A 16017-nucleotide genomic window follows, 5' to 3' on the forward strand; every position below is an offset into this window, starting at 1 on the left:
ACATTGAGCGAAGGTTCAACTACATAAGGGATGAAGTTGAGAAAGGAAAGATATGTATTCGCAAAGTTCACACCGATCAAAACATTGCGGATCCACTCACGAAGCTCCTTGAAAGGCCAAAGCATGAAGGTCACACTTGTGCCTTAGGACTTCGATATTCTAGTGATTAGATATGATCTAATTTTGTATTTGGATATCGGAACAATTGTTATTTTCACTCATTCATATGATTATGGTTTATCATTATGACATTTTGAGTTACGTTCCATTTTAGCATCTTTAAATCCATGAATAAGTTAATTATTCTAAATGTCCGTAGTCGCTCATAATTGTGGGAACAAGTATGAAGGTAAGACTATTATGAACTTAGATTGGTAGATATTCATAAGGTATGAATATAGAGCAAAAGGTTGCTGCCAAGGTTTATAGATATTTATGGGATATAAATATTGGACTGACCCGCTTTCAAATGTTACTACATGGAATCTTTCTGATTGATCATAAGTAAATTTGAGTAAAAGGCGAATATCATAGTATCCTCCGACCTGAGATACATATAGGGTCTTGATATTCACCAAGTTTTATGCTTTGACTTAGTTCTTCGCTGCTCTGAAACATGACAGTACATAAGTCTAAGATCAGGTACAGTACTAAGTGATTGTGAAAGACATATGTAGTCAAAAGAGGATTTGTCCCTCTTATTCGTTGAGAGTAAGATGTCTAAGGCCTGCAAAGTTAAATCAACAGAGAATGATCACTCTGTGTCTCTGGATTTAACATGACATATGTGACAAAAGGATAAATGATAGTTTCACCTAAATCATTTCAAGTAAGGGACTTGAAGGGGATGATGTTATTGAATGGCACTTCGTCATGCGTTTAGGGGTAGTAAACCGTAGTTAGGCGGTATTTGCTACTTGCATCAATCTTCTATGTATCTTGTGCAAGTGGGAGATTGTTGGACTCGGTCTGCTCAAGACACATATTATTATTGATGTGGCTAGTACGTTATGATCCAAGTCGGGTCATACCCAATAACAAGCTAGACAAACACCAATAATATTTGTTTATATATGATATGATCATAACAAACAAATATTAACACTTGAGTTATTTGGAAATGGGTTTCTAAATACATTGTACTTGTGAAATAAATAAATCATATGGATCATTTATACTTTGAGAGAGAGCATTCCATAGTGTTATTTAAGATGGTTAAATAACAATATGTGAATAATGGTTACCAAGCATGTTACCTATATTGTGTTATATTTATTTTGTGAAATAACACAATGTGAGTTTTATGATATAAAACTTATTTTAAAAAAATATATACAAAATTTGAAATGGGTGAGAGGGTGGTCGCCCCCCCCCCCCCCCCCACTCTCTTACACCTTTTATTTTATATTATTATGTTTTCTTTAGTGGAGACATGCATTGGATGTGAGTGGGTGCCATGGGTGGTGCTTCCATTAACTCCCTAACTCTCTTTCATTCATTCTTACAACATTTTTGCAAGTAACAAAACATTCCTCTCTTCCTTTTCTCTCCTATTTTCGGCCATAAGGAAGAACATCAAGGAGGAGTTGGTTCTTCAAGTGAATCCTAGCTAAACAAAGGTGTATTGTCGGAGGCTTGGGGTATGCTAGCTTGAGGGGCTTCCATATTCAAGTTCTTGCCTTTCAATCATTCTTTCTTCACCCGGTTTTGGTTTACTTGAAAGGTAGTTTAACATGCATGAACTTATAGTGACATGCATGTGTTTGATAGTATGTATTTCGTATATGGATCCGGGTTTGGGTTTTGCATGTATAAAATTGGTTTTATACACCATAAACTAACAAGATTTAAAACATTTATCCGCTGCGTTTTTGGTAAAAGTAAGGTTTTATGGCTTTGATAATCTTGTTAAAACCCAACATGTGGTTCAGTTGATGGTTGAATTGTGGTTGTGGTTTTGGTACTGGAGTCATAACCTTTTTTTTTTTGTTTTCTCATTCCTTTTCTCCAGTTCATATATCGTTTTCTTCTTTTTGGTTGATTTGGGGTTGAAGTCGAGGACTGGGCAGTGAATATCATTGGTTCATTTGGTTTTTCTTCAGTTGTTGGGTTTACTGTCTCCATCTCTTTCGTACTGACCGATATGTTCTCAAAAGCCTCTATAAGCTCACTCATGTTGTTTAATCAAAAACAATAAAACAACGACCTCTAAAAGAAAATCATATTATTTATATTTATGTGTAGTTAAATTTTCATCCATAAAGTTAACACATAGGTTAATACATTTATTTCCTAACACTTAATTAGGTATTGTTAAAATACCTATATTGCTTAAACCAGTGGCTCTGATACCACTTCAGCTGTCACAGCCCCGACCCCTATACCCCGGGAGAGGAGCTGTGAACGTTGAGTGGTGGTATAGATATTTATTAAAATAATTTGCAGCGGAATATTTCATCAAAACCGTAGTTAGGAAAATTAATCAGAGTTATAAAAACACCATGATTCTTATTTCATAAACTGGGATAAAAACCCATTTTTATACAAACAAAAGTTTTATAGGGATAAACCCTAATTTACAAAACACGTTTCTTTATTCTGGTGACAAGCCACTTATTTAAGCTGGAAGCCCGCAGCCATCATTCCTTTGTCTCTAACAAGTCACCTGAAACATGTTTAAAAATATTTGATCAGCAGAAAATACTGGTGAGTACATTCATTTATAAATGACACATTTTACAGTTACAGCATTAAGATGTTTTTACATCTGCCTGCTTACAAATTACCGAAAGGTACTTGTCACTCAACCGTATCTGTGACTGTGGTCATATTACTTATTGGCTTACACTTGTCCAATAAGTAACGTGTAATAGCCCAGTAGGCAAGCCTTATATACAAAACCCCACAATACCAGTAGTAACCATCCCGTAAGTCTACAGAGACTTAATCACTGTAATGTATTTAAAATCGTTTGAAAATATTTGGACTATCTGTCATGAGTTTAATGGATTAGAAAAGCATCATGACAGCATTGGAAAATCAGTTGTCTCACGCAAATGTGAGTTGTGCAAAAAACTCGAATGTCTCACCTTGCAAGTTTATATTTAACAAGCCTTCTGGTGTTAAGCACCTAGATTAAACACAATGTAGTATTTTTCTATTAGTATAAACCCATAATCATAACGATAATCACGAGACATGAAACTTTACACGATAGCACAATGTCATACCTTTGTTTAGGTAGAGCTTTTGGATTCGTGTTATAAAAGTTCCTTTCAATCGGAGAGGTACCGTTACAATTACTTGGTATAATACTAGCCTTATATATAAGAAATACGAGAGAAAGTACGATTTTTGGGACGAGTTTGTGAAATCCTGATTGCTGCCCTATTTATGCTTGAATTCGAGCATCTTCGCGTATCACGAAGGAAATCTTCGCGTATCGCAAAGTTGCAGTAAGGTTGCCGAGTCAGCCCTGGCTATGCCACGTGTCAGGCTACGTGTCAATGTTGCGTAGCTTTTACGTCACATCTTCGCGTATCGCGAAGACGCGGCGATGCGAAGTGCAAAGTGCGCCATCAAAGCACCACATTGCGCCCATCGCACTTCGCCCGAGCCCGTGCCCGTACCCGTGCCCGTGCGTGTCGAGTGCTTCGCACCCTCCGCTAAGACTACTGGGTGTGATCTGGTACATAAGAATATTATCATGTGAACTCTCTTCCTTATAAAGAGCTTACAAGTTTTGTAATCTAGCGATGTGGGACAAGAGTTAGAAATCCTATTTATACCATGGTGGAAGCTTTCCATTTTCTTCCCTCCATCAATGTGGAATGAAATTTTCCTTTACATTTTCCATTCTTCCTTTTACTTTTTCTCTTTTCTTTCTCATTTTTTCATTTCTTTCTTTGATTAGTTTATTCTTTATTAGGGTTTGTTATAGTAAGTAGTAGTAAACTAGTAAGGGTTAACAAAACGTAAACTCTGTCCGAACTATCAAAACCAAATCAAGTTGGTTGATTTGATATTCAAGGGGGTTCGGTTCTAAAATTTTGTTGTGAGAATGGTTCTTTTCAAGGTTGGGTCTAGTTTAGAACACTGAATTGGCCATGCAAATTGTAACATCTCGGATTTTTGTATTTGTACTAGTTTATGCTTGACCCAACTTGGAAATATAATTCGGATCTTTGGTATTAATAAAAACTTGTATTTAATTTGGTTTAACCTATTTTATATCCTCTTAACTTTTAAGTTCGTCAAACAATGCTTAAAAACCCTTAAAATCACTTCTTTTGGCTTAAAATAGCATTTTTTGAAGTTCAGGAGCTAAAAGTGATAAATTGTAAAAGATCAGATATTTGACCACCTCGCGCGGAGCATAGGACCAAGCTAAGTCGTGCACGTGGTGCGTAGCAGACATCATATCACCAGATTTTTCGTTTTAACTCGTTTATTCGTTTTTAATGCGAAGTATTTTCTAAATCAGCCTTAATTATGAAAATTGAGCCCTAAGTTAAGTCCTATAACTTTATTCCATGTCCAAGTTTGTTATTTGGTTAATATAACGAGATTCTCATGCTAATCGTCTTGATTTTATCATAATTTCATTATTCGGTTTCCTAAATGTATTATTACCAAACAAACGAATTTGGAGTGTTATACTTAATCAAAACTCATTCCCAAACCCTATAATATTCTGCAAACACCAGCCTCCATCGTCCTCAAGCCAACCCCTTTGGTGTTTTTGGTGTTCTTCAAGTTTTCATCTTTCGATTTGACTTTCAAGTTCCAAGACCAATTGACCTCTAATTTCTCCTTGTTCCATTCATCTTCCGGTTATACTCTATTTGTATTTATTTCGTGTGAGTGGCCAAAGCCCGATTCGTTAGGCAATGGTCAAACGACATCAATTATTTGCTAATTTATATTAACGCTCAATTAAGCTCTTATTAGGGTTCAGAATACTATGCTCAAAATAAACGCTTAAATCAATTATGCTTTGTTCTTCTTCATCCTCATAGCTCTCCTCATTCTCGTCATTTATCATGTTCAATTTCTAATAGATTCGCGATTTCACTACGCAATACGATCGAGTTAATTTGATTTTAGTTGGCAACTTTTGGAGTTTAGGTTTGATTTTGGTTGAGTGGATTCAAATGTTAAATTAATTTTGAATTGAGATCAATTGATCTGATCATGATGGAGGAAACGGTTTCAATTGCTGGCCGATAGAAGAGCGAGTGGATTTTTTTTGGGGATAGCAATTATGTCATCTCGTGAAATTGAAATCGACATTTGATAGAGTCGTGTACAATGTACGATAAGTTATTATTATTAAATAGTTATATACATTGTATTATAATAATGCACCGTGTTTATCATTTTGATATTTTATTAGTTACATAATTTTTTAAGAACAATAAAACAAATCGCCTTAAAATACAAATTCGAAGCATTGACTGTAAGATTTCTAAAACTGGCTGAACAGCAACGACTTTACGTATTAAAATTGCCAGGGTTGTTTTTAGGACCTCACCTTTTTTTAGAGCCCTAAACTTTCTATGTTTAGTTAACTCTTTATTTAAATTAGTAATTACATATAAACTATATGTATAAACTTAAAAAATTACTTTTAGTAACTACAGTTTTAGTATTAAGTGAGAAAGGGTTGTTAGCTTCTTTTATTTATTATTTATTGTAACAACTAAATGTTACACTCTACACTTAATAAAACCCATTTTGTAGTAGCAACGGTGTGTCGGTGTCTCCCCAAAAGGGTCAACACTTATCATGCTCCGTTACCCAAGTCCAAATCCCCCTTACAATGGTATTACCAATATTTCAGAGCGTATACGCAAGCCGGGATTTGAACCTTCTAAAAGGAAAATCCTAGGATTTGAACCTTCTAAAAGGAAAATCTAATGACCAACCCAACGAGGGATGATGATAACTAAAAGTCCTACATATAAGAAAAAGTCTCAAAATTAAATTTCGTTTTAGGCCGAAATTATGTTATGTAATTTTATTGTCCAAACAATCCAACCAGTCAGGTTTGACTTCTTGTTCCACAAAATCGTAATAACAATTCAACACATTTTTTAATCTAAAACGATCAATATATCATTATTTAATATTTTTAGAATTTTGTCGGTTTTCAAAAACTCTTTCTACAACAAAGATAAAATCAGTTTGAATATTTAGATGGTTATAACCTCATAGTTGATTTATTCAATAAAAAATGTGGTTTTGTAAATACTTAATTAATCATGTCTAAAATATGTAGTAATAGACTAATAGTTGTATTAAATGGTACATGTCAAATTTGAAACCCGTCCCTTCTGATTCACTGATTCAGAATGTTTTTTTTTATTTTATTTTTTGACACGTGTTAAAGTACCACCAGTTTCCCTTATAGTCCAAGTGTAGTGGAGCGACAAATGGTGTGGGTTTGGGCGACAAGGGGGCTATAACACCCGCCCCCATGCTACAAAAGGGCGATAAGTGGGGGTGGGGTTGGGGGGGCATACCTTTGTCGCCGGGTTTGAGTTTGGAAATAATAATTTTTAATATGTTGTGTGTGTGTATTGGACTACAACACCGCTACACCCTTAAAATAAAAATTGTTTATTTAATGACTAGACGCTACATATCAAATATCCCCTTTAATTTGTGAGTTATGACCCCTCACTACACATAGCCTAATCTTTATCATGCCTTCGTAATCTTTTTTTTAAGAATTATTTTACTAGAATCTACCTTTTTGTGATTTAAATAATTAAAGGAATACAAAAACGTGAAAATTCAGGTAAGAGACCCAACTTTTCGTGGATATTATAAAATATAAAGTCTCAAAAAAGCAAGATAAACATGAGTATAAGTCGTCGTTATCAAGTAATCATGTCACAAGGCATAATTTGTGTGCTACTTAACCTTTGTTTTGAGCAGTAGACATTGGTGTTTTTTTTTTCTTTTGTTTTTTCTTAACCAACGCTTCTAGATACAGTTAAAATTCCTCCTTTCAGGACTTGAATACTTGACTTCCTTATGGATTAAACCCTCATAAAAACCTTCATGACCACCCCATTAAAGTGGTGATAGTATAAGTTTCATTTGTTAAAGTGGGCCAAACTCAAACGCTACTCATACGTTTGTGGGTTGATACAATCATATAAGTTGTCTGTCCAGAAATTTTTATTACTATGTTTGCACATATTACAACTTTAAGTCTATAAGTTTACACTTGAAAACAACAATTGTTCCTAAACTATAAAGTTCGACGTTTATTCATCCTTTTGCTTTTAAAATCAAGTAGTTTCGGTTTTAAAAAACACCATAATTTAAAGTTTTATAAAAACAGACAGGTCAATTCGTAAACTCCTTAGATTAACTCGTATACCACCTGTTTAGCTAAATATTTCTCCTCAACAAACTACCGAATGCATCCCATCTTTGGATTTGAATTCAATTGAGGGTCACATTTGCATACTCAAAATTAATTATGTTTTTGTTGTTTATATTAGACTTCCAAAATTGACCTTTGACTTAGAACTTAATATGCTAAGGTATCGACACTGACAAGTTTACTTTTCAAATTTTATATAACTAGTATAATATGATTGCATAAATAATAATTGCAATAAAAAATTATTTATTTCTTGAAAAAGAAAGAGATGTAATATGTGTGATTTCAAGTTTGGTAGCAAGAAAAAAATTTTGAAAGTTAATACTCACACATTACAAACAATGTGTGAGTAAAGATGGCGGTCTGGTTTTATTAAATACTGTCGAAACGCATCAAAACCGAACCAGCCTGCCGGGTTCCCCTCCCAACCGATAGTCAATTTCGGTTATAAAAGAAGTTCATTTGTATCTTTAAATTAGTTATAAGTCATATGTTTCGTTGTTTATAGTGAAATGTGAATTCCCACATTCAACTTTGTGTGACTTTGACTTGAATTTTATATCTTTTGGTATCGGGCACTAACCCATTAATCGTAACAAGATTATTTTTCAGTTTTATAAATAACTAATGATGTAAAAATAAATTCTTTAAAATCAATCCTTTTTTGAAAAAAAAAATGAAGAGGTCGCTAGCTATTTTGCTATTAAGTTGTCTGGCCTGTTTTATAAAGCAAATTGATAAATTACATACTTAGTTGATCGATCTCAGTTTGAGTATAGTTTTTTTAAATTGTTGTTTTAATTATAACTTCTTTTTTTTTTGGGGGGGGGGGGGGGGATCTCATATAATAGTAACTAACTTTCAAAAGTGTTCCAATTAAGTCACTGATGCATATTTTCTCTAAATCGGGTCACTAAATCTTCAAATATAGTCTCACCAATTTTTTTGTGCGTCAAGAAAGAAATGGAGGATAAGATGTGGGGGTCGGAATTTTCCCTTTTTTTTTAAATAACAAAGTTTTAGAAGCACTATTTGGTAAATAGTTTATTTTTGTGAAAAATGTTTCTTAAAAAAATCTATTTAAAAAACGAACCTTTTTCAAATAAAAAAAGAGTTTTTCTATTTAAAATATCCTAATTTGGAAGGGGGAAAAAGGGTACGTATTATTTTGTATTATTTTGGAAAGAACGAGCACAAGAAGTAAGTTTCTCTTTGAAGTTCTCGTAAGTCGTAACAAGAACCGTAGCCCAGTTAAAAAATATAAAAAGCGCTCTGATTAGGCCCAAGTCCACTTACAATCTACAAAGCCCAAAATCAATGATATGTGGGTCTTGAATTTGATATCAAGTATACGAAACCGGTTTGCGAAAAACTGGTACGGTCATGATTCGATCAGGCGATTTGTAATCAGTTTGAGAAATCCTCTATTGAAACCAGTTTTTTCTTATAAACCGGTACCTTAAACGAACCGGTTTTGACTAACTTGGACTCGATCGGATCCGTTTTGGGCCCAAAACCGGTTTTGCATACAGATAGTCACATGGGTACGAAATGTGTTACTAAATTAACGAAAAATATTATAAAATTTTTAATGCATATGATAAAATTTTTGAATAATGAACTTGACGTAAACTTTTTTTCTTAGCAGATAAAAATATATAAATAATAAATATTGTTTTATACAAATTTATGATCCTGAAAACTAAATATTATGAATTACGTTATATATAAAAAAAACTGTAAACAAACAGAAATAAAAATAATCATGTAAGTACACAACTATAATACTTGACAAATAATAAACAAATTGAGTCGATCCGAGCTTGATTTTAAAAATCTACTCATGAGTCATGACCAGGCTCATTCTCGAGCTCAGCTCAGCTCGCTTACATTCCTATCAACAATATATATCATAATATTACATTCGGGTTACTTTTAAGTTTTACTAAAAAGTGCATATTATTTAAACAAATTGGTTTCTTTATCAGGAAAAAATGCGCCTAAACCTAAGGGGTCATTTTGTTTGCAACTAGTCATTCACAACTTCAGGTATGTTTAATCGGTCAGACAACACAATGATTCTAGTTGTGTGACACAAATTTTCTTTATTAGTATAGTAATAGTCGATCCAATTTATTTGTACAAGAAATTGCGCCCATAAAAAGGAAGCCGATGACCGAAAACTTATAGCTACAGCAAAGAATAGAGCATAGATACGTTCCAAAAGCTAAGAGTTTCACACACTACACCAGAATATTATTACCTATTCATTTACTTATTTATAACAGTCTTTAAAGTAAATCCCAGCAGAATTTGGGGTGTATTGTATTTGTGTTGTTCGTTGGTGATGCAGGCAAAGGTGTGGGAATGGAATCAAAAGTTTCCCAATGTGTAGTTACCACAACTTCCCCTGTTGTTGACGGCTGTTGTTGTCTACGTGCCATCGGAGTGGTTGAGAAATTCCCAACTGACCGTCTGGAATTAGGGAATGACGGCTGCTGGTGGTGTTGATTTGTTGAGGCGTCGTTGGAATATCTTGCCTCTTGATTTCGTGAAGTCGGTAGCTCCTGGACTTGTCTCTCATTCCCATTCCCAATCCGGTTTTCGTTACCATTGGTTGAGTTCTTAATCTTTAAAAGATCAAGAGTTTCCACGTACTTTTGAACCCTTTTCACCTACGAAATTGATGAAAAATAAGTTTGGTCAAATTTGAATGAGCCAGAATTTTTCTTTAAAAAATATACAAGTTATAACAAAAGAAATTATTGACAAACAAGCAAAAAATAAACAAGACATAATCAACTAAACGCAAATAAATTAGATTTAGAAATAAAAGAAAAAAGCTTTAAGCAAAATAAATATTGTGAGATCGCAATTTGCAAAAATCATAATTAATTTCTAATTTCTATGAACAAAAGGCTTTAAACAAAATAAATATTGTAAAGATTGTAGGGTAGGGTTGTAAAAGTAATAATTAATCTCTAATTCTATATGTGCCCATATGCATCTAATTTCCAAGCTACCGGCCCCAAAGAAATTTATTTATGTTAAAATGTTAAATAAATCTAGACTTTTTATCGGTTGTGTGGGTCTGGCCCCGTCCTGTAAGATTGGGCCCGGCCCTGCCATGTTTTTTGAAACAAGTATACCTGCAATTTCCTCTGTAATGTTACATCTCCGTATGTCGTAATTCCATCCAGTTTAAGTAGTTGGTTCATTAGTAACTCGATTACAGTCAACAATGTTTTCTCCGCCACTTTCCCTCCTTTGGAGATAACTAATTCATGCGCTGACATCTGCCTCGTGTACAAAACCACAACAATTAACGTGTTACATCATAATAACATTGATAATAATATGATTCTTATATTCCTATACCTGGCCAGCTAGTCTATCAACCTCCAAGCTAATCTCAAAAATTGATTTAGCGGCCTTCTCTATCTTTGCATTCTTCATCATCTCAATATACCTCTTTTCTTGGCTAATCGGGTTCTCCACCAACACTATTTTCGATCGGTCCTTTACACCAACAATATCCAGAAACGTTTTCGAGCTCCTTTCTTTATTCTTGTATCTTAATTTTTGATCTTCGTGGTGTAGCCCAGTCGGCCCCGATAGCATCTTCTTCAATTCACCTATTGTAACAATTTAAAATATTTATTGGTAAATGATATTCTTGGCGTATTTTATGACTAAAAACTAGATCTCTTTGTTTAGAAAGATTAAAAAAAGATAATGATAAAATAACCAAGTAATAGTAACAAAATAAAAATAAAAATAATAATAATAATAAACAAAATAAAAATATTGATATATATAAATAACTAATAACTATAACAGATAAATAAAAAAACCAGCTAATAATAATAATAAACAAAATAAAAATAATAAAAAAATTTAATAGATAATAAACTCGGTTAACAGGTAGTTAATACACAAAGTGTTTTAACTAAGTTAAATAACAAAACATAATAACTTTTACCGAATGTTGCTTGAGAGCTAATATTGATTTCATGATATATGGACCCGTATTTAACCCGAACCCGAATAGTTGGCGGAGGCACTCCGTTCTGTTCGTCATTAGGGTCTCGTTTCTGCACCAGCATTCCTCCAGGCCGGACCTCCCATTCATTATCACCACCGAGGCCCATGGATCTCCGGTTAACCGAAGTTGTCTTGGTACTCATGTGCATCATGTTGCTAGATTCAGTAGAATTGGTTGAGATTTGAAACCTTTGCCAAGTAATAATAATGAGATAAGACTCAGATCAAAGCATTGGCGGTGGTGTCGTCAATCATAAATAGCAATAATAGTAATAAGGATGGTTTCAAACAGCCACCAAAATCATAAATCGAGGACAACACGTGTCTAGAGAAGTAATTGCTGTGAAACGGTCAGATTGTGGTACTAGGTTCCGACCGGTGCCGGAAAACAAGAGTTTAATTATGGGAAGGGAACTGGCCGACAAGTATCCAACTCTGCAAATTAGGAAAGTGGGTAAAGTAAATGAATGTTTTTCAAGGTGTTAAATCTATTCAAGGAAAGTGGAGAGATGTGATATGTAAACTGAATGGATGGCGAATGATATATACTCGAATAATTTTCTTTTCTTTTTTTCAATAATGAATTTCTTTTAATTCTTAGCAATAAAACGACCGAAGGATCATGTCTTGTATATTTTTTTGAAACGTAGATTTCTTTTACTTTAAGAACTTTATTTTAGGATCTTTAGATGTTTATTAGTTTTTGTGTTTGTCATTGGACCATCAACCCCAATACTAGACATGTTTTATATACAAATTTTAGATTTGGTTTTTGATAATTTGGAATTGTAGTTATATTAATAGTGAGGGTATAATACTATAATTATCTTAAGGCCTTTCAGAAAAAAAAAATTATCTTACTATTCTTTAGTTTTAAAACATGTGATAAGTGACAACCAATAGTTATGCTAAAGATATATATGATAATTGAAAGTTATCTCAAAACATTTTTCTTTTTTCTTTTCTAATTTTATTTGTTCTACCTCCTTTTTAACTTATCAAATCAATAATTAGCATCTCCTTGTATCAAATCAATAATTAACATCTCCTTGTAACAACCGAAAACCACATGGTTACATAAAATGCAACCTTCCTCACATTCTTCAATCACTGATTAAGCATATTAATTTGGGGGTTTGTACTTGTGTTTTTCTTTTGATTTTACTCTGTGTTGGTTTATTCATATGTCAAGGTTTTTATATATATGGGTGGTAGTGCTATGAGGTTGTACGGTGTTTGATTTCGATTTGTAAGCTACTTTATTTAGTTTCTTGCCCACATTGTCTTGGCTATGGTTCATTGGTTTGTGCATAATTTTGAGCAAGAAACTTGAAACCTGAATTGTTGGCGTTGGGTAACTGGACATAATAAAGATACTTGGATCGGGCATGAGATTAGTATTGAAAAATTCACATTTTTTAGATACTTATTTTATTAGGTGATACATGCATGATTACTTAATGTTTTTATACGAATTATAACATAGACTTTAACAAAAGTTATTGCTAGAACCATAACTTGTTACAAAATAAAAACAACGTAATCCAAACACTAATATTTTAAACTTAGACAACATAGGCATAAAACTAAATCACAAATTCGTCATGAAATTAACTTATGATTTATGTTATCTAAAAGATATACCAAAGGGCTTGTAACCTATTGATAACAAGTATGTACGTGATGTTATAATTTCTCATGATATTGAGAGTTCAAGTCACATAATAGATAATAGTATAGATTTAAGAGTAGAAATAATAAAGGTAATTTATTGAAGTTTTTACGAGTAATTTTGTTTGCCGTGAGCATGTTTTTGTTGGGCTAAAAGGGTAAGTAACAAGTACAATGTACAAATTATTTGACAAGCTACGTGATTAAGAAGGTAAGAAGTTAATAATTGGATTTGATAAGCGAGTTAAAGTGAACGAAGTGCATAAAGGGAGGGTGTGGCAGTTAACAATACCTGTCCTACACTCCAGCTCCTAGTTATTGCTCAACCCCAACTGTCAACCTTTTATTCTACTACCTTTTTTATATTTTTTTCAACCAGCAAAATTATGTACTGCAATTCTCTTCTTTTCATTGTAAACTCAAAGGTGAGTTAAAAATGTTGATTTCTTTTGAAAGCTAAATGTTGAATGTTGAATTGTTAGCACAAACAAAATAATAAAAGATAATATGTACGCTAAATGATAAATGGTTAGTTTAAGTGACGTTTGAAACGATATTTATTGGGTCGGTAAAACTCGAGCGTAGATAAAGCTCGGGCGTTGCGGCGGCGAGTCAATGCGAACTCGGTTTACGTTCGTAACGGTACCAGAACTAAAACCTAAAAAAAGTTAAACAAATTAACATATTTAAAACAAAAATGTAGCGACACTCATGTAGTTTATGATAAAAAAAAGTTATGCATTTAAAACGGTGTTTATTCGGGTCGGTAAAACCCGGCCGTTGGTAAAACTTGCCTTTCACGGTGAGTTAATGCAAACTTGGTCAGTATTATTGCCATTCATTACAATATCGTAACTAAACCAAAAAATAAAAATAAAAAAATCTCGTCAAATTAACATGTTTAAATGAAAAAGAAAAGATATCATCGATCATTTAATTTGGATTTTCAGTAATAACTTTTATTTGCTATAAGTCATGAAAAAGTACTTGGTTAAAATATCTCATGCCTTCGCTAAGTCTAAGGACTCTTATGTTTGGATTTTTCTGGCAAAAACCTCATTATAGAGCATTCACACTCACAAACTAATTCAAATTTCCACCACATTATACTCTAACCATTTCTTTAAAAAACTTCACTTTTTACTCCAGCCATAAACCAATAAAACCTCCACCTTATCCTCCACATAATTACCTACTTTTACTACTATATAATAAATATGTGTGTGTGTGTGTGTGTATTATATATATATATATGATTTGTGTGTAGTGGTTGTGGTAGGGCCACTACAAATCTACGTTTCAAACGTTTGAGAATACAAACAAACACCTCCACAAACGTTTATCTCCACCCATAAACTTTTGTTTACATCATTCCATGTCAACAAAAACCTCCACATAAATACCGGTGGAGATGCTCTAAGAACCACAACTCCTGACCTCACCGTCCTCACTTTTCTTTCCTAGTGAATCGTCATTCAAATGGACCCTGCCGCCCTCTTTTTTCCATGTTTGCCTCGTCTTTCTTCCGATCACTGTCGTTCGCCCTTGGAAATCACAACCCCCCTTTACCTTTCTCCGGTAGGGGTAACCAGTACACACAAAATAAATCAAAAGTTTTTTTTTCTAAAACAAAATGGATATAATTTAGAGTTCGTTGAGCAAATAAGTAATATGAATTTATTTATTAAATGAATCGTGTCAACCAACCCAATTTTTTTTTCTTGTTGGGGTTGTGTTAGTAGTTGCCGCCCCTACAATCTCCTCCGTGTTTGTCGCCTCTTTCTTCTGATCGCTCTCATTCGCCTTTGATAAATACAACCATCCTTTAAAGATGGTCTAACAAATAAACTAATATAACTAGTTCTGTATTGACTAAGGTTTGCATGATATCAGGGGGTCTAAACGAGTCAAGCCAAGCTCAAAGTCGAACACGTTTAAGCTCAGTCTAGTTAAACACAAATACTAAATTTTAAACTTAATCTTGAGTATTTTATTATAAAAAAGTAGGGTCATTGGATTTAAATGCTCCAACTTCACCATCGTCGATACCCCTTCAAACTAACAAAATGTTAGACACCACTACCAATTTTTACCTTTTCTGTTTGTGTCAGTCCATCACTAACTGAACAATAACGACTTTAGTGTTCATGCTGGCGTGAACGTTTTTTTTAATTTAGATGGCATGCTTATGTGTCATATGTGGGTCCCACATAGCCAGCTCATCTTCTTATTCATCAAATTAACCTTAACCACCTCCATCACCATCCACCAACCTCTACCGCCACCACCGTCGACCACTTTCATCACCACCCACCAACCTCTACCATCACCACCATCATGGTCAAATATGAGCTGCAGTTGTCAGCCATTGGGAGTTATCATCTTCATTAGGGCATAGCAGGCTGTGTTGCCAGAAAGGCGATTTGCGCAGGAAATCTATTGTCGATATCGGACCTTGTTACCAAAGAACAGTTTACCTTTAATCTCTAGCCATGTCAGCTCACACATTTATTACAATACCACCGTCATCTTGCACTACCTAATGGTCACCATCAACGCCACTGGCTACCCCTGCTATCCCTAGGTGGAAAGACCTACCATTGGGCCCTCTCATTCTCTGTTCCTTCTCTATGTATTACAATTTCTTTCTTGCAACCCCATTCTCTCTATTAGGAGAGAATACAACCTGTGATTGTTTGTGGGCTAGTTAATGGAGGCGTCATAGGAGTTGGAGGGTGGTGGTGGAGGTGGCTAGTGTTAATTTGATAAAGAAGACGAGGTGGCTATGCGGGACCCACATATGGCACATAAGCATGCCAGCTAAATAAAAAAAACTTCCACTTCAGCACGAACACTAACGTCGTTAGTGTTCAGTTAATGAGGGAGTGACAAAACAAAAAAGG

The 16017-nt window shown here is 34.0% G+C and overlaps 1 protein-coding gene across 1 annotated transcript; it reads right to left on the reverse strand.

Annotated features, from left to right (window-relative positions):
• Positions 1-9495: 9495 nt before the first annotated feature.
• LOC143532814 (BAG family molecular chaperone regulator 2-like) lies at positions 9496-11778 on the reverse strand. Its single transcript, XM_077027752.1, has 4 exons — positions 11382-11778; positions 10778-11034; positions 10549-10695; positions 9496-10074 (listed from the first exon to the last, which is right to left on the reverse strand). The coding sequence occupies exons 1-4, from the start codon at positions 11593-11595 to the stop codon at positions 9691-9693; spliced, it is 1002 nt and encodes a 333-aa protein (XP_076883867.1). The 5' UTR covers positions 11596-11778; the 3' UTR covers positions 9496-9690.
• Positions 11779-16017: the final 4239 nt, after the last annotated feature.

Source organism: Bidens hawaiensis, unplaced genomic scaffold (assembly GCF_021521415.1).
Source record: "Bidens hawaiensis isolate Kalapana, Puna unplaced genomic scaffold, B.hawaiensis_p1.1 tig00009543_1, whole genome shotgun sequence".
NCBI lineage: Eukaryota > Viridiplantae > Streptophyta > Magnoliopsida > Asterales > Asteraceae > Bidens > Bidens hawaiensis.

Excerpts from the sequence above, each read along its gene's own strand:
- LOC143532814 (XM_077027752.1), bottom strand. The coding sequence starts at position 11,595 with ATGATGCACATGAGTACCAAGACAACTTCGGTTAACCGGAGATCCATG. Across the intron at positions 11,035-11,381 it reads TAGCTCTCAAGCAACATTCG|GTGAATTGAAGAAGATGCTA; the intron begins GTAAAAGTTATT and ends TTGTTACAATAG. Across the intron at positions 10,075-10,548 it reads CATTACAGAGGAAATTGCAG|GTGAAAAGGGTTCAAAAGTA; the intron begins GTATACTTGTTT and ends TCAATTTCGTAG.